General features: G+C 49.6%; 1 protein-coding gene across 1 annotated transcript in view; it reads left to right on the top strand.

Moving 5' to 3' along the window:
• Nucleotides 1–22,047, top strand: part of LOC129558481 (protocadherin gamma-A4-like) — a 152,295-nt gene that overhangs the window by 119,598 nt on the left and 10,650 nt on the right. Inside the window, exon 3 of the mRNA XM_088839294.1 lies at nucleotides 15,759–15,817. Coding sequence (XP_088695420.1) covers nucleotides 15,759–15,817 — 59 coding nt within the window. The remainder of the gene's footprint in view (nucleotides 1–15,758; nucleotides 15,818–22,047) is intronic.

The following is a 22,047-nucleotide window of genomic DNA, read 5'->3' as shown; positions in this document are numbered from 1 at the left end:
TCATATTCAAAGTTTACAAATGGAAGCAGTCCAGGGACCTATATCGAGCCCCCGTGAGCTCCCTGTACCGAACACCAGGACCCTCTCTGCACGCAGACGCTGTGCGGGGAGGCCTGATGGCTCCACACCTTTACCATCAGGTGTACCTTACCACTGACTCAAGACGCAGTGACCCACTGCTGAAGAAACCTGGTGCCGCCAGCCCACTGGCCAGCCGCCAGAACACTCTGCGGAGCCTTGATCCAGTGTTCTATAGGCAAGTGTTGGGTGCAGAGAGCTCCCCTCCTGGACAGGTAAGGGTTAGCAAGTCACCCTGGAATGATATTAATGCTTTTTGATTCCTGCATCACTTCTAGGAATGTATGTAGCCATCTTCATTTTCAATGATCAAGACGTTTTCCTAATGATGCATCCACATTTTTACTTGACTTTTCCCAGATCAAGCGTCGTGCCTTTGGGGGAGGGAGATGGCCCAGCTAGAGTGTGGTTTGTGGTCCCACACAGTGTGGAGTTAATTCACTCATCTGTGGACACAATTCACACCCTCAGCATTCACTTGCCATAGCAACTAACCAATCCTGCTAAAGGGCCATTAAGCTTTAACTCACCATCTCAGCACTCAGAGCTTAGTCTGGTATCATTTGCATTGAGTACAAGTTAATGGAAACCTCTAGCCAGTGGCAGCTGCTAGGAATATAAAAACTAGCTCATCTGTCCATCTTTCAAATGATTGCCACATCTGCATTAAAACTAATGGTTTGCTGATAATTTTCCCTTGACTGCACAGATCCTCTTCCTCATTCTCAGATGGCTTTCTATGAAAGAAATAAAATTCTAGCGTCCTTTAAATTTTATTTCAAGGACACTACAATATGTGGACATTACTTACATGTGCATTATAGAAAATTTGGAAAATATGGAAAAATATAAGAAAAAATTAAAACTAATTTTATTCCCAAATCCAAAGGTAAGCACCATTCATTATAAAAGTAAAAGTAATACTTATTTTGAAAATAAATTCAGAAGGACATAAAGTACAAAATGAAAGTTCTTTTTGCCCTGTTAATTCCTATCCTTTCACCATTATTGTTATTATTATTATTTTGGTATAAATGTAGTGTGACAGGCAAATTCATACCCTGAAAAAAAAGATAAAGCTTTCATTTATTCAGGATAGTGTCCAGGCCTTTGTTTTGGAGTGCAACTTAAACACACTTCCATTTGTGGGAGAACGACTATAACTTTGCTACTAATAAGTGTATTATTGCTATCAACCTTTGGATCTGGCAATTAGACATAGGAAGCTCCACCACTTACCATCCATGAGTCCATGGGCAAGCTAATCTATTTTCTAGACCCATTTTTAGTATGTGGAAAAGAAGTAGCAAGAGTTTTCCAAGATTAGTGCATGATACAATAAATGCACAATGTTTGTTGTGTCATAGTTCCAAAAAATTCTTTAGCTACTAACCTGGAGACAGTTCAAGATGACAAAGCAGAGGCATATATGGAAAGGCTAAGGAAGGATGAAAGCCAGAGAGAAGCAGCTGCTGCTTTTCTGGCCAGACTGGAAAACAACTGGCATTTTCCTTTATATGATGTTCTCAAATGTGGTTGCACACCAGAATTACCTAGGGACCTTTTAAAAATCCGGAAGTCCAGGCCACATCCCAGATGGATTAAAGCAGTCTCTTGGGATGGGACATGCTGCTGCTGCTGCTGCTAAGTCACTTCGTCACTTCAGTCGTGTCCGACTCTGTGTGACCCCATAGGCGGGAGCCCATCAGGCTCCGCCGTCCCTGGGATTCTCCAGGCAAGAACACTGGAGTGGGTTGCCATTTCCTTCTCCAGTGTGTGAAAGTGAAAAGGGAAAGTGAAGTCGCTCAGTCATGTCTGACTCGTAGCGCCCCCATGGACTGCAGCCTACCAGGCTCCTCCGCCCATGGGATTTTCTAGGCAAGAGTACTGGAGTGGCTTGCCATTGCCTTCTCCGGGGATGGGACATAGGCATTGGTATTTTTTGAAGGTCCTCAAGTGATTCCAGTGTGAAGACAAATTTGAAAAGCATTGCCCTAAGACATGCCTGTCCATCAATTAGCATGTTTTTCAAATGAAGTGTTATTTTGGATTCACAGAAGTCAGCCTTGTTTTGCCAGGCTGAACTTTAAAAAATTCTATAATGTTATTTCTCACCCTTAAAGTATTGTATAGAATAGCTCTAGGAAAGCACTGTAGGGAAGATGTGAGATATTTCAGTCATCTAAGGAAAAAAATCTTCCTCAACCACTAGCACCTGGACAACTATCTCTTTAAAAATTTAGAGCTCAGCAATGGGTATGGTGTTTCTTCTAGGGGTGGAGACATTTTTCTATAATTATACTGTGGTGTTTGCATCATTTTAGTATATCTGAATGTATTAAAAAACATTAAATTGTACATTTTAAAGGGGTGAATTGTATGGTGTAATGAATAAATTATGTAGCTCAATACAACTGTTTTAAAAAGCTAGAGATGGGAGAATCACATACTTGGCATAAAAAGTCAAGTCTAGGATATATAGGATTCGGGCTTTATGATCCTCCAGTTCAAGTATTAATAATATAGTTATGTTTGTTTTGGTGTCAACTTGCAAATAAAAGGGATTGAGATCCATAAGAGGTCTAGTCCTTGGATATTAAAGCCAGCAAAAAGGGTCAATTGATGGCTACAGGGGTGACAAACCATTAGGAAAATGATTTAAAATGTTACAGAAAGAGGTTTTATTTCTTTCTAACACACCAAAGGTGAAAGTGGGGAGACCCTAATACTGCACTTGATAGACTTTACACAAGTCTCCTAACATTTCTGAGCTTGTGTTCTCAAATATAAACTCTTCCAAAATTGTGTGAGAATGAAAAGTAATGTATATAAAATGTATACTCAATATAAAATACTCATAAAATACAAGCATTCAATAGATACTTGTTGAACTAACAAGTGATAATAGCACTAATTCATCATGTATTGGTGAATGTACCAGACACTTTAAAAGATGAAAAGGCGCAGTCCCTGCTCCTGTGGCACACGGAGTACCATAGGAGACAGACATGCACACTCACCCACAAAAATGATAAGGGAGATCTGTATAATACAGGAAGCAATGGGAGCAAAGGAAAAGAAACACCCCAGTTAGCCTGGGGAAATCGGGAAGAATTCATACAGGTGATGATGCTTGATCTAAGAATGAAAGTTGAGTAGTAGTTTGTCAGATAATAAAGGGGAAAGGCGAGTAGAGAGGGACTCTTGCAGGAAATTCCATGCAGCGGGATAAAGATTTTTTATTATTGCTGAACCTTAGTGTATTTGTAAAACAACTTTTGCAGGAGATACAGTGAAGCAAGGAGGCAGGAGTTAAATATTGAGTTACCTTTAGGCTATGCTAAGGATTTTTTATTTTATTTTATATCCATGATAGTCATTGAAGAACTGGTATAATGTCAGAGTTTTTGTTTGTTTGTTTTGGAGTGATTATTCTGGTAGCCATAAATGAAATGTGTCTGTGTATGCTTACTCAGTCATGTTTGACTCTTTGCAACCCCATGGACTGTAGCCCGCTAGGCTCTTCTGTCCATGGAATTGTCCAGGCAAGAATGGTGAAGTGAGTTGCCATAATGGATTGGGGATATTGGGACTGGAGACTGAAGAAGATTTGCATGTGTACTCAGTCATGTCTGACTCTTTGCCACCCCATGGACTGTAGCCCACCAGACTCCTCTGTCCATGGGATTTTCCAGGCAAGATTACTGGAGTGAGTTGCCATTTCCTCTTCCAGGGGATATTCCCGGCCCAGGGATTGAACCCGTGTCTCCTGCATTTGTAGGCAGATTCTTTACCACTGAGCCACCTGGGGAAGCCCCATAATGTAACATGGGGCTATTATATTACATTTAGAACATTTCGAAGGCTATTACTGTATTTGAGAAGATTGAGAAATGCTTGAACCAGCACAGTGACAAGTATAGACGGAGGGATGTAACTGTAGGGAAATTATCAGCACTTATTCATTGACATGATAAAGGGAAGATGGAAGAGGAATGAGTCAAGAATGATCCTCCTTACCCCTCCCCACTGGCAGCTTGGGGGGAAGATGGTGTCATTCCACTGAGATAGTGAATCCTGGCATAAACACCTTATAAGTCAGACTGATTTACACCTGTCATTCCCATGGGAGAAAGTTTAGGTGTTTGGGGCTGAAAGAACACAGAAAGCAGATACCTCCCTTTGAGACCAAAATGTTGGTTGCTGGCCTCACCATCAAAAGGATATTCTTGAAGATCAAGTGCTCGAGGAAAACACCTGGGAGGATAACCTCTGGTTTTGCTGCTGGTTTTGGAAATCCCATGATCAGAGGAGCCTGGCGGGCCATGGGGTCACCAAGAGTCAGATACGACTTAACAACTAAATACTACCACCAACAATAATTGGCAGCCTAGGTGAGGATTCAGATGAACTAAAAAAAAATCTCACATGCAAATCGGGATAGATTTTTCTCTTTGTGTTCTGGTGTGTTTGTGACTCTAGTTACAGTTTTCAGGTAACTACAGTGTGAATTGAACAATCTTTCTGCATTTGTGCAAGGTGATAGCCAGGCTCCAGGGAGGGTGAGATCAAGTCTCCCTTGCCAAAAGGCCCCCTAGGGCTCGGTGAAAAACTTGCTCTTTTGAAACAGTCACAGTTGGTAATTAACAACATATCAAGCATACCATGGTGTCAAATAAAGGAGATTTGTAGGCTCTGGTGCTGTTGGCAGCTGATCTCAATCATTCAAGAAAGCTATTAAATCTGTGAACATTAGCATTCTGTCAGGTAATGAGATCTAGTCCTTAGCCTCTCCCAGACAAGCTGATTCTTTACTGATTTGGAACATCTCCCTCTCCTGGCTTCTCCCCCTCTCCTTCATTCCTTCCATACTGTCCTTGAAATCAATGAATGGCAATTAAGTATATCACCAGTGAGTATCTGAGTAAGAGAGGTTTGGTTTCTGCTGTGCCTTCTGTTACAACAGAATTGTGTACTGCATAAACTTAATAGGCTGCATTAATGTGTAAGCCTTTTCTGCAAAGAGATGGATATGTTTCTGAATAATCTGCAGAGGGGCAGAGTTTTTTGTATAAAGCAGTGCTTCCAATTAGCTGTTGCTCTAATACAATCAGAATGAGGCAGAAGCTACTCCTTTAGAATATTGGTGGATGACAGCACTGGCTTGAACAAAGTGACCAGTCTCAAATGGCTATTCACTCTCTGGGCTGCAGGTTGCTAGGGCTCTCAGGCTGTCGCTGTTTTCCCCACCGAAAAGGGGCGGGGTGAGATGGGGTGGGGATTGGTGAATTAGAAAAATAAACAAAAACGTATATGTTGTCTGCCTCTCTATAGAGGTAATAACCCATGGCGGGGGAAATGCTGTTGAGCGGGAGGAAGGCGAAAAGATAGGTGGGTTTTTGTTTTTTTTTTCCTTCTTCCAATATTGCGTCGCATTAACCCTGCTGCTATTGGGACGTTCTCTGCTTAGCCTATTGGCTGAGCCCAGGAGTCGCTGTCTGCCAATCGGGTGGAGGAAGGCAGACAAATCTACCCCGCCACCGGCAAAAAACGGCGCGTAACCCTTGCGGCGCCGGCCCAGCCGCGCCAGAGCTGGCGTGGGGAAAGGGAGATAGGTGTCTCCAGCTGCTGTGGCTGTTTGGGGCGGGTCAGCTTCTGGGGCTTCTCAGGACCAGATAGAGAACTAGCGGGCAGCAGCAATGCTCGGCAAGGTGAGAGGCTGGGTACAAATCTGCCGGGGGGCTACCCTTTTGTTCCTTTTTTGCCACCTGGGTTACGTTGGTGGGCAGATCCGATACCCGGTCCCAGAGGAGTCACAGGAAGGGACTTTTGTGGGGAATGTCGCCCAAGATTTCCTGCTGGATACCGAGAGCTTGGCAGCTCGCAGGCTGCAGGTCGCTGGAGAGGTGAACCAAAGACACTTCCGTGTGGATTTGGACAGCGGTGCCCTGCTCATCAAGAATCCAATCGATCGAGAGGCACTGTGTGGGCTCAGTGCCAGCTGTATCGTGCCCCTGGAGTTTGTAACAGAAGGGCCTTTGGAAATGTACCGAGCAGAGGTAGAAATTGTGGATGTGAATGATCACGCCCCCCGATTCCCTCGGCAGCAGCTGGACTTGGAAATTGGGGAGGCAGCTCCTCCAGGACAGCGTTTCCCCTTGGAAAAGGCTCAGGATGCAGATGTGGGGAGCAACTCCATCAGCAGCTATAGACTAAGCTCCAATGAACACTTTGCCCTGGATGTCAAGAAGCGCAGTGACGGCAGTCTGGTCCCAGAGCTGCTCCTGGAGAAACCTTTGGATCGGGAAAAGCAGTCAGACTACCGCCTAGTGCTGACTGCTGTGGATGGCGGGAACCCCCCGAGATCTGGCACAGCAGAGCTGCGGGTGTCAGTGCTGGACGTGAATGACAACGCCCCAGCCTTCCAGCAATCCAGCTATAGAATTAGCGTCTTGGAGAGCGCGCCATCCGGCATGCTGCTCATCCAGCTCAATGCCTCCGACCCAGACCTGGGTCCCAGTGGTAACGTCACCTTTTCTTTCAGTGGTCACACCCCTGATCGTGTGAGAAGCCTCTTCAGCCTGCACCCCACTAATGGAAAGCTTACCCTTCAAGGACCCCTAGACTTTGAGAGTGAGAATTACTACGAATTTGATGTGCGGGCTCGAGATGGGGGCTCTCCAGCCATGGAGCAACATTGCAGCCTTCGGGTGGATCTCCTGGATGTGAATGACAACGCCCCCCACATCATAGTGACCTCAGAGCTGGGGACTCTCCCCGAGAGTGCAGAGCCTGGCACTGTGGTGGCACTCATCAGTGTGCAGGACCCTGACTCAGGTTCAAATGGGGACGTGAGCCTCCGTATTCCCGACCATTTGCCCTTCGCCCTCAAGTCCGCCTTCAGGAACCAGTTCTCCCTGGTGACTGCTGGGCCATTGGACCGAGAGGCCAAATCCAGCTATGATATCATGGTTACTGCTTCTGATGCTGGGAGCCCTCCTCTGAGTACCCACAGGACCATTTTCCTTAACATTTCGGATGTGAATGATAATCCACCGTCTTTCTTCCAGAGGTCACATGAGGTGTTTGTTCCAGAGAACAATCGCCCAGGGGACCTGCTCTGCTCCCTTGCAGCCTCTGATCCTGACTCTGGCTTGAATGCACTTATCTCCTACTCTCTCCTCGAGCCCAGAAATCGAGATGTGTCAGCATCCTCCTTCATCTCCCTGAACCCCCAGACGGGAGCTGTTCATGCTACTCGATCCTTTGACTATGAGCAAACACAGACACTGCAGTTTGAGGTGCAAGCCCGGGATCGGGGCAACCCACCCCTTAGTAGCACTGTGACAGTTCGTCTGTTTGTGCTGGACCTCAATGACAATGCCCCGGCTGTACTCCGCCCTAGGGCTCGGCCTGGTTCCTTATGTCCCCAAGCACTGCCTCCATCAGTTGGTGCTGGCCACCTCGTCACAAAGGTGACCGCTGTGGACTTGGATTCAGGTTACAATGCTTGGGTTTCGTATCAGCTCCTGGAGGCCCCAGATCCCAGCCTGTTTGCAGTCTCCCGCTATGCCGGGGAGGTGCGGACAGCTGTTCCCATCCCAGCTGATCTCCCGCCGCAGAAGCTGGTCATCGTGGTGAAAGACAGTGGTAGCCCACCACTCTCTACCTCCGTCACTCTCCTGGTGTCCTTGGAAGAAGACACTCATCCAGTTGTCCCTGATCTTCGAGAGTCTTCAGCTCCAAGGGAAGGAGAATCCCGCTTGACCCTCTACTTGGCTGTATCTCTAGTGGCAATTTGCTTTGTTTCCTTTGGTTCATTTGTGGCGCTCATCTCAAAGTGCCTGCGTGGGGCTGCCTGTGGAATGACCTGCTTTCCTGCTGGCACCTGTGCCTGTCTCACCCGGTCTCGAAGGAGGGAGGGGCTTCCTCCTTCCAATGGGATCCTCCGAATCCAGCTAGGGTCAGATGATCCTATCAAGTTTGTTGATGTGGGCGGCCACTCTCATGGCTGTACACCCTTGGCTTCTGCACCCACTCGGAGTGATAGCTTCATGATGGTGAAGTCACCCAGTGCACCTATGGCAGGGGAACCCGTTCGCCCAAGCTGCCCACCCTCTGATCTTCTCTATGGGCTAGAGGTGAGACCTTTGCAGGCTCAGCCAATGCTTGAGGGTTATTCTGATGCAGGCATGCGGCTGGGCCATGTCCCAGAGAATATATTGGTCTCTCTGTAAGAGCCTGTAGTGATGTTGCCACTTCTGTGAGTGGTAACTGTGTGGTAGATGAGGTGCTTTAGAAGTGTTTTGTGAATTAACCAGGAAGTTTTCACAGATTAATATTTGGGGTGGATTATGCCCTCATCTGAGAGTAAGAAATGAAAGTGAGTGATCAAGAGATGGGGTGTTGTGGAAACACGCTGCTGGAATGTGGAGCACGTGGAGGCTCTTGTGTGCGAGATGCACCTAAACCCAGGTAGTGGCTTTCTCTCCTCATCCTGAATGAGGGGCCAGGGTCTGGAATACCTTAATTCTAGGTTACCACTCCCCAGTGGACTGCGGGAAACTTACATCTTTGCTCCACAGTGTCATCTACTCCCTCACCCACTGTGAAAGGGACTCTCAGCTTGAAATGTTGTTGTTTGGTGTTCAGTCGCTAAGTTCCAAATGACTCTTTGCAACCCTGGACTGTAGCCCACCAGGCTCCTCTGTCCATGGGATTTCCCAGGCAAGAATATTGGAGTGCGTTGCCTTCTCCAGGGGATCTTTCCAAGCCAGGGATTGAACCCACGTCTCCTGCATTGGCAGGTGGATTCTTTACCACTGAGCCAGCAGGGAAGCCCCTCTTGAAACATAAGAGGAAAGAGCCAAGGGATTAGAGAGGCAACAAGGTGGAAGCAGGGGTCTTATTGTCCCAGGTCTTCAGGTCTCCCAATCAAGTCCCCATTGGGATCAGAGCTAGATGAAGTCAACCGGGGCAGAGGAACATTACCTCTCTGTGGCGGGGGAAAGGCAGTAGGTGATATCACTAAGTATCAAAACCTGTCTTGCTGCTGAGGAATTCATAGAGACAGCCAATCTGGGAGTCTTTAAGTAGAGTTCTTCTGAACTGATGAAACCAAAAAGCCTAGAGGCCATGCCTAGATTCTAGTCACCTTCCTTGGCTGACCTGGATCAATCCTAGAAGTGTTCTAATCCCCCAGCACAAACTGTGATGCCCATTCCATAGCTCATGTGGAATCTCAGAAAAAGTGAACCCTTATAGCAATCGATGACATTGAGATTCCTCAAAGTACTGCTGGAGAGTCCAAGCAAGACTCTGAAGGGTCCTAGCAAATCTTTTCTTTCACTCTGGCAGTGTTTGGCAGCATGGGGTAGGGAGGGGGTAACAAGTGGGCTTTGCTTCCTGGAGAAGGACAACATTTTGATGGTTCAAGTGAAATAGTGGGAGTTTCTGAAGTTACACAGGAAGTTGCTGGGATGGAACCCTGAGAAGTTTTGTACCACTTTGTCTTCCCTGTTGAGCACCATCTGAGCTGTCAAACTTTGCTGCCAAGGGAACTGAATCAACCTGCAGCACGAAATGAGTGGGGAGGTAGGAGGCTTCTGTGACACGGATTTGCAGTGCCGGTTCCTAAGGTTTCCAGGACTGAGGAGACTTTATAATTGGTTGAGAGCAGACAGACTTTTGGGCCAATCAGACTTAGAGCCGAGGTGGGGGATCTGATCTTCTTGCCCGCCTCTCCTCCCCCAGCTCCCCAGCTCCACTCAGATTCAATTCCCCTCCCCCCCAACCCACCCCCGCCATTTGGTGACTAAGAAGAACTGCTGCAGGCAGACAAACCTCGGAGCAGTTTTTAAGAGGCTGGAAGGAGACATAAGAGATTTCAGCTGCTACATTCCAAGCCCTGGGTCTACCTTGGAGACAGGACAGCACAGAGTCAGTGTCCAGGAAGGGACTTCTGGGTCATGGGGCCCAAGACGCCCACACAGCTCGCTGGGAAATGGCAAGTGCTGTCCTTGTTGTCCTTGTGCTGCTGGGGCTGGGTGTCTGGGCAGCTTCGTTACTCTGTGGTGGAGGAGTCTGAGCCGGGGACGCTGGTGGGGAACGTTGCTCAGGATCTAGGCTTAAAGGTGACAGATCTGTTGAGCCGCCGGCTGCGGTTGGGCGCTGAGGAGAATGGGCAATATTTTTCCCTGAGCTTGATGAGCGGTGCTCTGGCAGTGAATCAGAAAATTGACCGAGAGAGCCTGTGTGCAGCCAGCACCAGCTGCCTGCTGCCAGTACAGGTGGTGACCGAACACCCCCTGGAACTAATCCGTGTAGAGGTGGAAATCCTGGATCTCAATGACAACTCTCCAAGCTTTGCCACCCCTGAGCGAGAGATACGCATCTCAGAGTCAGCTGCGCTGGGGGCACGGTTCCCACTGGATAGTGCCCAGGATCCCGACATGGGTACCAATAGTGTGAGCTTCTACACTCTAAGCCCCAGCAGCCACTTTTCTCTGAATGTGAAGACCCTAAAAGATGGGAAGCTGTTCCCGGAACTGGTGCTGGAGCAGCAGCTAGACCGTGAAACCCAGGCAAGACATCAGCTGGTGCTCACTGCTGTGGATGGGGGCGTCCCAGCCCGCTCAGGGACCACCCTTATCTCTGTCACTGTGCTGGATATCAATGATAATGCTCCAACCTTCCAGTCCTCAGTTCTACGTGTGGGACTCCCAGAGAATGCACCCGTGGGTACACTGCTGCTCCGCCTCAATGCTACTGATCCAGATGAGGGCACTAATGGCCAACTAGACTATTCTTTTGGAGACCATACATCTGAGGCAGTGCGGAACCTCTTTGGCCTAGACCCTAGCAGTGGAGCAATCCATGTGTTGGGTCCCATTGACTTCGAGGAGTCAAGTTTTTATGAAATTCATGCAAGAGCACGTGACCAGGGACAGCCAGCCATGGAAGGCCACTGTGTGATTCAAGTGGATGTGGGGGATGCCAATGACAACGCCCCAGAGGTCCTGCTGGCCTCTTTGGTCAACCCTGTCCTGGAGAGCACCCCAGTGGGCACGGTAGTGGGATTGTTTAATGTGCGGGACCGGGACTCAGGGAGAAATGGTGAAGTGAGCCTCGATCTCTCTCCAGACCTGCCATTTCAGATTAAGCCTTCTGAGAACCACTACTCACTCCTAACCAGCCAGCCTTTGGACCGTGAGGCCACATCCCACTATATCATTGAGCTGCTGGCCCGTGATGAGGGCTCGCCTCCCTTGCACACGCATCTCACCATCAGGCTCAACATTTCAGATGTAAATGACAATGCACCCTACTTCACCCAGCAGCTCTACACAGCTTACATCCCAGAAAACCAGCCTCCAGGCTCCCTTCTCTGCACCGTGGCTGCCTCCGATCCAGACACTGGGGAAAACGCCCGTCTTACCTACTCTATTGTAGGGAACCAGATTCACGGCTCCCCAGCCTCCTCCTTTGTGTATGTCAACCCCGAGGATGGGCGGATCTTTGCCCAGCGTACTTTCGACTACGAAGTGCTGCAGATGCTGCAGGTTGTGGTGGGCGTTCGAGACTCTGGCTCTCCCCCGTTGCACGCCAGCACCGCTCTCCACGTGTTTGTCCTGGACCAGAATGATAATGCCCCAACTGTGCTGCACCCTAGACCGGGTCGGGAATTCTCACTCCCCCAGCGTCTCCCTCGCTCTGCCCCTCCTGGCTCCTTGGTCACCAAGGTGACAGCTGTAGATGCTGATGCAGGCCACAATGCCTGGCTCTCCTATTCACTGTTGCCACAGTCCACAGCCCCAGGGCTGTTCCTGGTGTCTGCACACACTGGCGAGGTGCGAACAGCCCGGGCCTTACTGGAGGATGACGCTGACACCCAGCGGGTGGTGGTCCTGGTGAGGGACAATGGTGACCCTCCACTCTCCTCCACAGCCACAGTGCTGCTGGTTCTGGAAGATGAGGACCCTGAGGAAATGCCCAAATCCAGGGACTTCCTCACACACCCTCCTGAGCGTTCAGACCTTACCCTTTACCTCATTGTGGCTCTTGCGGCCACCAGCCTCTTATCCTTAGTCACCTTCACCTTTCTGTCAGCTAAGTGCCTTCGGGGGGACAGGGATGGGGGTAGGGGTCAGTGCTGCGGGCGCCAGGACTCGCCCTCCAGGGAGTTCTATAAGCAATCCAGCCCCAACCTACAGGTGAGCTCAGACGGCACACTCAAGTACATGGAGGTGACGCTGCGGCCCACAGACTCGCACAGCCATTGCTACAGGACGTGCTTTTCCCCAGCCTCCGACGGCAGTGACTTCACTTTTCTAAGGCCCCTCAGCATTCAGCAGCCCTCAGCTTTCGCGCCGGAGCCCGACGCCTTCCGGTCCCGCTCTAACACGCTGCGGGAGCGGAGCCAGGTGAGGGGCTCCGGGCTACCCCTGGGGGCGGAGATGGAGACGCTGCCCACCCACAGCAGGGACTTTGAACTTGGCATCCGCTCCCTCTGGTGGGGCTTGACTCGAATGTCTGTCGAATGGAATGTCGGGACTGTTTGGATGGATTGTGCGGAAGCAGAGGTGTGGCCGAGGCAGGGATGGGGCGCTGTGCCTGGGGAGGTGATGGCGACTGTGGGTGAGGCGGGGAGAGGATAGCGCAGACAGAAAAGAATGGGGTCTGGCGATCACTCTGGCGTTTTCCATCAGATCCGGGTTCGGGTAGAGGCAGCCACAGATGCCCTTCTGCAGCCAGCCTCCTAGGCTCCAATGCAGGCACGCTCTGCTGGTCTTGAGGTTTCTTCTTAGTTTTCTTCCTACTCTCTTGACCCGTCACTTCACTGTGATTCACAACCCTCTTTATTCCCACATCAAACCAATGCGTCCGTGGTTGGCCCATGTGCCAGGCACAGCACACATGCTCCACACGCCTCACCCGCGCTCGCCCCTCGCACCTGGCCATCCTTGTCCTCATACGCCGCCTTTAACTGCCAGCCGCTTGCAGCGGGCTGTCCCAGCAGCTCACAGCTTCCCTCCCACCTTGCTGCCAGCCTCAGAGGTTTTAACCTGAGGGAGATACCAGGTCTTGGCTGTCCCACTTATCCCCGCCCCGGCCTGGACTGGTCGCCTCCTAGCGGGCCTCTTGGCAGCCCGAGTCGCTCATGCTGCAGCCACTGTGGGGGCTGTAGGTGCGGGGCAGGTGGGACTCTGTGACCCATGGGCTGGTGGGTCGATCTGGGCCCAGACACTGAACAGAGGTTGGTGGGTGCCTCCAGCCCAGAAGCCTTGCCCAGGAAGGCCAAACTGCCCTGTGGCTCAAGGGGCAGTGGGGCCGGCCTGGGACAAGTGAACAGGCCTGTGTAGGACAGGCCTCCTCGGCCCTCTGTGGCACCACCAACCCGTCCTATGGCTGGAAGTGGAAGCCTGGAGCACCTAGGTTCTGGACACTTAGACATAGGCTTTTGGCTCCGTTGTGCCCACAGTGGGCCCAGCGATCTACCATCATGGCTTTGTGTGCTCAGTTGCTTCAGTTGTGTCCGATTCTTTGCCACCCTATGGACTGTAGCCCACCAGGCTCCTCTGACTATGTGATTTTCCCAGGCAAGAATACTGGAGTGGGTTGCCATTTCCTTCTCCACATCAGAGACTTTGGAGGTGACCAAAGTTTCCCTCATAGTTCAGTCGGTAAAGAATCTGCCTGCAGTGTAGGAGACCCAGGTTCAATTCCTGCATCGGGAAGATCCCCTGGAGAAGGAAATGGCAATTCACTCCAGTATTCTTGCCTGGAAAATCCCAGACAGAGGAGCCTGATGGGCTACAGTCCATAGGGTTGCAAGAGTCAGACCCGACTTAGTGACAAAACCACCATAAACCACCACCATAGTATCTAACACTCTGGCAAGCTCTTCCTTCCCCTGCTGTTGGAAAACCATGACCTCTGCCAGAAACCAGCAGGGTGCTTTCATATTTGGGGAAATGTTTGTTGTAAAATAACATAAGTTTCTATAACTTGAGGAGCTTTTAGTCAAAATATGTCTGTACTCCACCCTGCCCCTACCGAATCAATTACATTTCGGAGCAACACTACCATGGGATTCTGATAACTGATTGAGAGAACCTTACTACAGATTTTCTCTAAGAACCAAAGCATCTGCTTTGCTCTTCCTCACACCTATGTTGGGTAGGTACTAGCATTCCTCGCCCTCCCTCATAACTGAGTTTCACAGAGGTCAAGTGACTTGCTCAAGTTCACATGGTGAGTGATAGACAAAGGTCTAACCTAGATTTAACTCCAGAATCTGTGCTTTCAGTCACTTGGTACTTCTAAAGGTGGAGAACAGGAGGGACGGTTTACATCTGCTGGGATGAGGCAAAGGTAGACATTCTTTCCCCTTTTAGGGCTTTGTTCATGGAGAAAAGTCTACTGGGGCTCCTTATCCCTGAGCAGCCCTAACTGAACAAACCTGGACCCGCTGTGCTTATGTAGGCTGTGAGTTCTCCTTGGTCCTGACCTCCAGTCTGTCATGGTTCCTGCATCTCGGTTTAGGTTCCGCTGTGTCGAAGAATGCTGAGACTGAGAGCTGGGCATCCCTGTGCCCTTCCCATGGCACCTGCAGAATGGTGCTGGTGACTCCTGTGGTACCTGGAGATGCTAAGTTTCTGGGTTTCCTCACATCACTACCACCTGTGAGACTTAGAGTGTGTCATTTGGCCCCCTGTGTCTTGCTTCTCCCCAGTGTAATTGGAGATGCTCACACCTCTCCTCTCCTCTCTGGGGAGTGAATGTGAGAATTAACTGCCAGAGCACTCCAGAATGGCGAGGAAACAGCTCTAGGAGTGCTCCATGAGAGTGTGTGATGGGATAACACATCCTCTGGCAAGGCTGGGAGGAACTTGGAAGTGCGATGACTGGCTCGAGTCCCACACCTTCATCCAGGTGGGGGATGGCTACAGATCTGTGCCTTGGGAGCCCTGGAGATTGACTTGGCTCTGCTTGGAGGCTCTGGGAGCTTGATCTCTGCTGGGCTCCATCCCAGCAGTTCTCTCCATCCCAGACAGAGCAGCCTTGTTCTCTCCTCCTTAGTCACAGCCATTGTCTGGCACAGAATTCTGGGGGTGAGAGGTGTCCTGGGGCTTGGATGCCCTGCAAAGGCCCAGTCTGGCGTGACTCCTAAATTAATAATGTATTTAGCTGTGGGAAGGGATCCTTGAGAGAGAGGGTCTGAAGGAGGTGTCCTTCTGAATGTATAAAGGCCCAGCCTGGCATGAAAAGGGTTACCAGGAACAGCAGCCATCTTGCCGCAGAGGGTGCTTTGTTCCCAGCTGAGGGGCTGAATGAAATTTTTTCTAGGGCTGGTGGAACTCTCATCCAGAAGCCTCCCCTGCCACTTTGAGAGCCCTTCTCTGCACGCACGTGTGCGCACACACACACACTCACACACCCCGGTTCCCCTTGAACCTCAGCTCAGGAGTTCTGAGGTGGGGGGCAAGAAGAAGGGGCAATTTGCTTAGGAAAGGAACCTGGGTTTGTTCACTGCAATTGGATAAATGTCATTTTACTTGTCTCTTGGGATCTCAGACCTCTGAGACCTGAGGGTGTAACTCATCTTTAAAACGAGCCCGCCCCACCCTCATCTTAGCCCTTTTGGGTACTCAGCCTCTTTCCCTCTGTTTTCTCCACAGCAAGCCCCACCCAATACGGACTGGCGATTCTCTCAGGCCCAGAGGCCCGGCACCAGCGGGTAGGTGACTGCCTCTCCAGCCCCCTCTGCGGCACTTTGCTCAGTGACGACGCGGGAGGGGATGGGGCAGGGGAGGGAGGGCTCAGCGTTTGCTCCAGATGGCTTCCTCCCTCAGTTCCGGATTTCAGGGACCTTCTGGGGTATTGGGGGCTGGTGCACAAACCCCAGAAGGAAGAGGCTCCTACTGTGGCTGTTTTGGGAATACATGCTCATCCCATTCCCTTAGCCCCACCACACAAACCTTTTCTTGTATCTTGGGGGCTCTGTGGGAGCGAAGCATGGTCATAAGGTTGGTCTCTGGGTGGAGAGGAGGCTTTTTATACCTATCTGTCTGGCTCCGTCCCCCTGCCCCAGATTTGGCTGCCCTCCATCCCGACTGGGGTTCAGGCAGAGGAATCTGGGACAGAAGGAGGAGAGGAGGAACTGTCGGTAGTCAGAGGCTCCTCAGAGCCTGCACGAAGCAGCTGAGGCCGAGGGGAGGGAGGCCAGGCAGCTGGAGGTGGGGCTGAGGAGGGAGCGCCGCCTTGGAGGGGCGGGCCGCCCAGGCCCCCTGGTCCTGCCTCTCCTTGCAGACCTTGGGCTCCGACGCCCTTGGCCGCTCCGCTCGGCCTGTCTTGGTCCGCCCGTCCCTCCCTCCTCGTCTCTGTCTGACTCTCTGTTGCTGTATCTCGGTCCTGCATTCGTGTCCACCTGCGCTGATCTGTGCCTTTCGCTGCGCCTGCTCTGGCTGGGTGCTCAATAAATGTGGAATCAGTGAATAAATGTGGCTCCTCCTCAGTCGCAGTCTCTGTTTTCCTTTTCTCTCTCTCTGCCTTCCTCTCTCTGTCCCTGACTTCTGTCTGTCCTCCTTTCATCGCTTCCTAGTGTTCTTCTGCCTCCAATCGCGATTTCTCACTGTTTTTGCTTTCCTCTCTGTTCTCAGCCTGGGTTTCTTTCTGTATCTCTCTCTAAGTCTCTTTTCTGTCTCTTTTCGCCTCATTCTCTGTCGTTCTTTCTTCATCTTTTATCCTGACTTTTACTCTGCGTCCCTCTCCCTGTCTGTCATTGCTTAAAACTTGTGGGCAAGCCAGTACACACACAGGCGCCTGTACCCGCCAGGCGCTCTCCCTCCCCTGCCCCTCACACACAGAGCCTTTGATCCCTTCTCTCCCCAGTACACCCTCCCATCCAGGCTGCTCCAGCTGCCCAGATCAATCTGGTATGAATTCCTGCTAAGACAGGAACACCCTGGGGCAGGGGTGCAGTGGGGGAGGACTTCAGCAAAAGACCTGCAGTTGGTCTGAGGGGAGAGGGGTGGGCTCTGGGCCAGGCCTCCCTGTTAGAAGTCGGGAGCCTGGTGGAGTCCAAGAGGCCCAGAAGACAGAGGGAGGGCAGAGCTTGGGCTGCCTTCCGCAGCTCCTTGCTAGCTGGACACTTGCTGCCCACATTCCATCCAAGTGCTACAGGTGCTGAGTCCTCACTGCCACCAGAGCCCAGGACACCTTGGTGCAAGGTGGAGACTCCAGGTCCCGGGCTTGTGAATCCTGCCTCTGGTATCATGGTCTCAGGCAGTTCCTGGCCGAGGCCCCTAGAAAGCAGCAAACCTGCTGATTTGGACTGCCCTTGCCCCTCTCTTGCCCCCAGCTGTCTCCTTTCTCCCTGCTGGTCTTGCCAGCCTTCCTGCAGGTTATCCATTAGGTCATTCATTTATTCACTCATGTATTTATTTATTCAACAAATATTTATTGAGCATCTACTATGAGCCAGGTCCTTTGCTAAACACTAGTGTATAAGAGTGAACAAGCAGATACAATCCCTGTACTCATAGGCTTCCATGCCAGCAGGGAAGGCAGAAAATTGACAACACATTGCACTAAAAGCATTTCTAGTTACAAATCACAGTAAGTTCTAGACAGTTATGTGAGTGTGATGAGGGAGGGGGATAAAGGGAAGTGATGTTTGAGCTGAGGGGATGGGAAATACAGGGCAGTTTGTGTTTCCTTGACCCTCCACCACCCCAGGCCATATACTGGCCCCGAAGCAGAGCTCGCTGCTGCCTTGGGAGCCTCAGCAGTGGCCTAGGATATGCCCTCTGAACTGTGTGCTTATCCCACCCTCAAGTCCCTTTTCATTATATGAGCGACATGGTAGCCTAAGTACACGTAGGAGCTCTTGAGATGGAGAAGAAGGCTCAGGAACTCTCCCTTCCTCGGGTAGCTTGAAGGGGAAGGAATCAACATTTCTGACTGAGCTGCAACAGGGGCCCAGACAAAATCAGTGTTAGGGGTCTGGTTCAGCAACTGTGATTTCCCTTTCATTCATTCAGTAAATAGTAACAGGTGGTGTTTTAGGTATAGGAGATATATGATAGACACCGTCTCTGCCCTCAGGGAGTTTATAGTGTGTTGAGGGAGACAAATATTAATCAAATAATTACTCAAAAAAAAAAAGTGAGATTCCAGCTATCCTAAGTGCAATGAAGCGTATACAGTATGTCTTGAGAGTATACAATAGGGATGTGACCTAGTCAGGGGGCAAGAGGACATCAGGAAGAAGTGAGGTTGAGAATCAACCAGCTGAAAGAAAGGGGAAGAGCATTCCAGGTGGAGGAAAGAGCATTTGCAAAGGCCCTGTGGTGAGCCCTCTCATGATCAACAGAGTGGTGGGAGTTTTCCCTGCTGCCATTCTGATGAGTCGATGGGAGTAAGAGGATGAAGAAGGGTGGTTTCTCTCATTCAGTTGAACCCTGGTTCTGGCCCATCTCGGCTGCTGGCACACCAGGTTCAGGGCAGGGCTAGTGTTGAGTACTTCAGTAAACCTGGTTCAGGTTCAAGCCAGTGCTGTGTCACGTTGCCTGAACAAAAGGGAGTTTTCTGAAGTCCGTGCCTGCTGGGTGCTCCTCTTCTCTGCCACCATCTGTGCTCAGGTTGTCTCCTTGGCGTCTAGTCCCAAGAGCTGTTGTCTCAAGCCTGAGCCCAGCAAGCCAGTTCTCCTTTCTCAGGCTGTGCCCCAGGCCCATCCCTGCCGCTGTTCCCAGCCTCTGCCCAGAGGAGAATCTCCACTTGGCTTCCCCTGGTCCCCACTCTGTTCTCCTTTGATGGCACCACACTGCCCTTCCCCTTCTATTCTGCCTTCCCCGGGGGACACTATCTTTCCCTCTGTTTGGGCAGCCATTCAGCAAACAAACCAATAGCGACTTACTTTTTTCTGCTCATAATCCTTGCTCATTATAGAAACATGAGAAATAGAGAAAACAGTTTTTTAAAATCACTCATAATTTTACAACCCAGGGAAACCACCACTAACTTTTTTAATACAGAAAATTTCAAACCTATGCAAGAGTAGAGACATTGGTATAATGAGCCTCTCTGGCCTCACTCTCCATCTTCAACTAACCCCCTGACTTGGTTCGTGTCTCCCTCCTCCCACCGAATTATTTTAAAACAAATCACAGCCATCGTATTTCATCAGTCTTCACTCTCTTTAATAGATGATTCATTTTTTAAACACATAACCACTAAAAATAATGAATAGTAATAATAATATTAATTAATATCATCAAATGTTTAGTCTGTATTCAGATTTCCCCAGTTACATATTGCTCTCTGTTAACCTGTTTGTGTGCTTATCCAAACCAAGGTCAGCATTTTGTGTTTGGTTGAGAGTCTCATGTCTTAAGCTCTCTTGATATTTTTAAATGTATTTCAGGCTTTTTTCTTGGTGTGTTTAGCATGCGCTAGCGGCTGCTCTTGCTTTTCCTGCTCTTGCTTCTTTTGTTTCTGCCGCTGCTGCTTTTTAAAATCTAATTATCTAAACGAATTGATCACAAATTTGTTCACAGGATATCAGCAAATTTTAATCCCAGTCAAGTAGTATGTTTCTCACTAGTTTTGATTGTTTTTGGTAGTAATTGAGGTCATACTGTCCATCAGTATTGTAGCCTGTTTTTTTTTTCTTTGTACCACATCATAAGAAAAGTTCTTCATAAGTCATTTAATTATTGCATAATAGCCTCTCTCACGGGTAAAAATTTTAGCTGGTGCGGACGGGCTTTTACTACATTAAAAAGATACACATGCAGTTAGATTGAACACAGTTAAACCCAGGCTGAGTTCAGGGGTGACTTCCCCATATTTCTCCTTGGTTTTGAGCAGGATGCAGGGAGCGTTTAACCGCAGCCTGGCCTCTGGGGTTGCCCCTCACACACACACACCCCAGCACAACAGAATACAAACTCCTTAGGGCAAGACAATATTGTCTCTTAAATCCAAGGGCCTGTCACAGGCACTGACACTTGGAAAATGGTCAGTGAGATGTAGTCCGTCTCCTTCACTATTATTTTTCACTGTTCCCAAAGTCCTGGAAGAGTTCCCATCCGTGCTGAAGCCCAGTATGTTGTTATGTATAAGATCATAGGCTCTGGAGTCACATTAGACCAGTTTTTTGTGATTTCCCAACAGCTGCCTGTTGCCAGCTGTGTGATTTTGGGAAAGTCTCTCAACCTCTCTGAGCCCCGGTTTCATCTGCTGGGAAATAAGGATAACACTTACCTGTGGGTGTTTCTTGGGCTGAAATAGACTATATGTATATAATTTAGTCAGCCCAGTTCAGTTAAGTCGCTCAGTCTTGTCCGACTCTTTGCGACCCCATGAATCACAGCACACCAGGCCTCCCTGTCCATCACCAACTCCCAGAGTTCACTCAAACTCATGTCCGTCGAGTCGGTGATGCCATCCAGCCATCTCATTCTCTGTTGTCCCCTTCTCCTCCCGCCCCCAATCCCTCCCAGCATCAGAGTCTTTTCCAGTGAGTCAACTCGTCGCATGAGGTGGCCAAAGTATTGGAGTTTCAGCTTTAGAATCAGTCCTTCCAATGAATACCCAGGATTGATCTCCTTTAGAATGGACTGGTTGGAGCTCCTTGCAGTCCAAGGGACTCTGAAGAGTCTTCTCCAACACCACAGTTCAAAAGCATCAATTCTTCGCCACTCAGCTTTCTTCACAGTCCAACTCTCACATCCATACATGACCACGGGAAAAACCATAGCCTTGACTAGATGGACCTTTGTTGGCAAAGTAACGTCTCTGCTTTTTAATATACTATCTAGGTTGGTCATAACTTTCCTTCCAAGGAGTAAGCATCTTTTAATTTCATGGCTGCAATCAGCATCCGCAGTGATTTTGGAGCCCAAAAAAATAAAGTCTGACACTGTTTCCACTGTTTCCCTGTCTATTTCCCATGAAGTGATGGGATCAGATGCCATGATCTTTGTTTTCTGAATGTTGAGCTTCAAGCCAACCTTTTCACTCTCCTCTTTCACTTTCATCAAGAGGCTTTTGAGTTCCTCTTCACTTTCTGCCATAAGGGTAGTGTCATCTGCATATCTGAGGTTATTGATATTTCTCCCGGCAGTCTTGATTCCAGCTTGTGCTTCTTCCAGCCCAGTGTTCCTCATGATGTACTCTGCATATAAGTTAAATAAGTAGGGTGACAATATACAACCTTGACATACTGCTTTTCCTATTTGGAACCAGTCCGTTGTTCCATGTCCAGTTCTAACTGTTGCTTCCTGACCTGCATACAGGTTTCTCAAGAGGCAAGTCAGGTGGTCTGGTATTCCCATCTCTTTCAGAGTTTTCCACAGTTTATTGTGATCCACACAGTCAAAAGCTTTGGCATAGTCAATGAAGCAGAAATAGATGTTTTTCTGTAACTCTCTTGCTTTCTCCATGATCCAGCAGATGTTGGCACTTTGACCTCTGGTGCCTCTGCCTTTTCTAAAACCTGCTTGAACATCTGGAAGTTCACGGTTCACATACTGCTGAAGCCTGGCTTGGAGAATTTTGAGCATGACTTTACTAGCGTGTGAGATGAGTGCAACTGTGCGGTAGTTTGAGCATTCTTTGGCGTTGCCTTTTCTTTGGGATTGGAATGAAGACTGACCTTTTCCAGTCCTGTGGCCACTGCTGAGTTTTCCGAATCTCAGTCCCCAGGAATAAGAAGCTCTCAGTAAACTGCTCAACAAGAACTCTCTTTCTGCTCATCTCCTGCCCGTGTGCTTGGCCTACAGCCTTCAGTCATTTCCTGAGAGCCCTCCTCGCAGCCCCGCCCAGTCCATCACAGTTCCAGGCCCACCTTTCTACTCACCTTCATTCCCTCAACAGCATCACCCACCAGCACAGGGCGTCCTCCTAACCTGGTGTCTGACCCTGTTGTCTGCTCCACAGCCCTGCTGCTTGCCCCATCTGCTC

Source organism: Moschus berezovskii, chromosome 8 (genome assembly GCF_049115385.1).
Source record: "Moschus berezovskii isolate FMDL1 chromosome 8, NW_MosBer_1.0, whole genome shotgun sequence".
Lineage (NCBI taxonomy): Eukaryota > Metazoa > Chordata > Mammalia > Artiodactyla > Moschidae > Moschus > Moschus berezovskii.
This window is presented reverse-complemented; position numbering and strand designations above follow the sequence as displayed.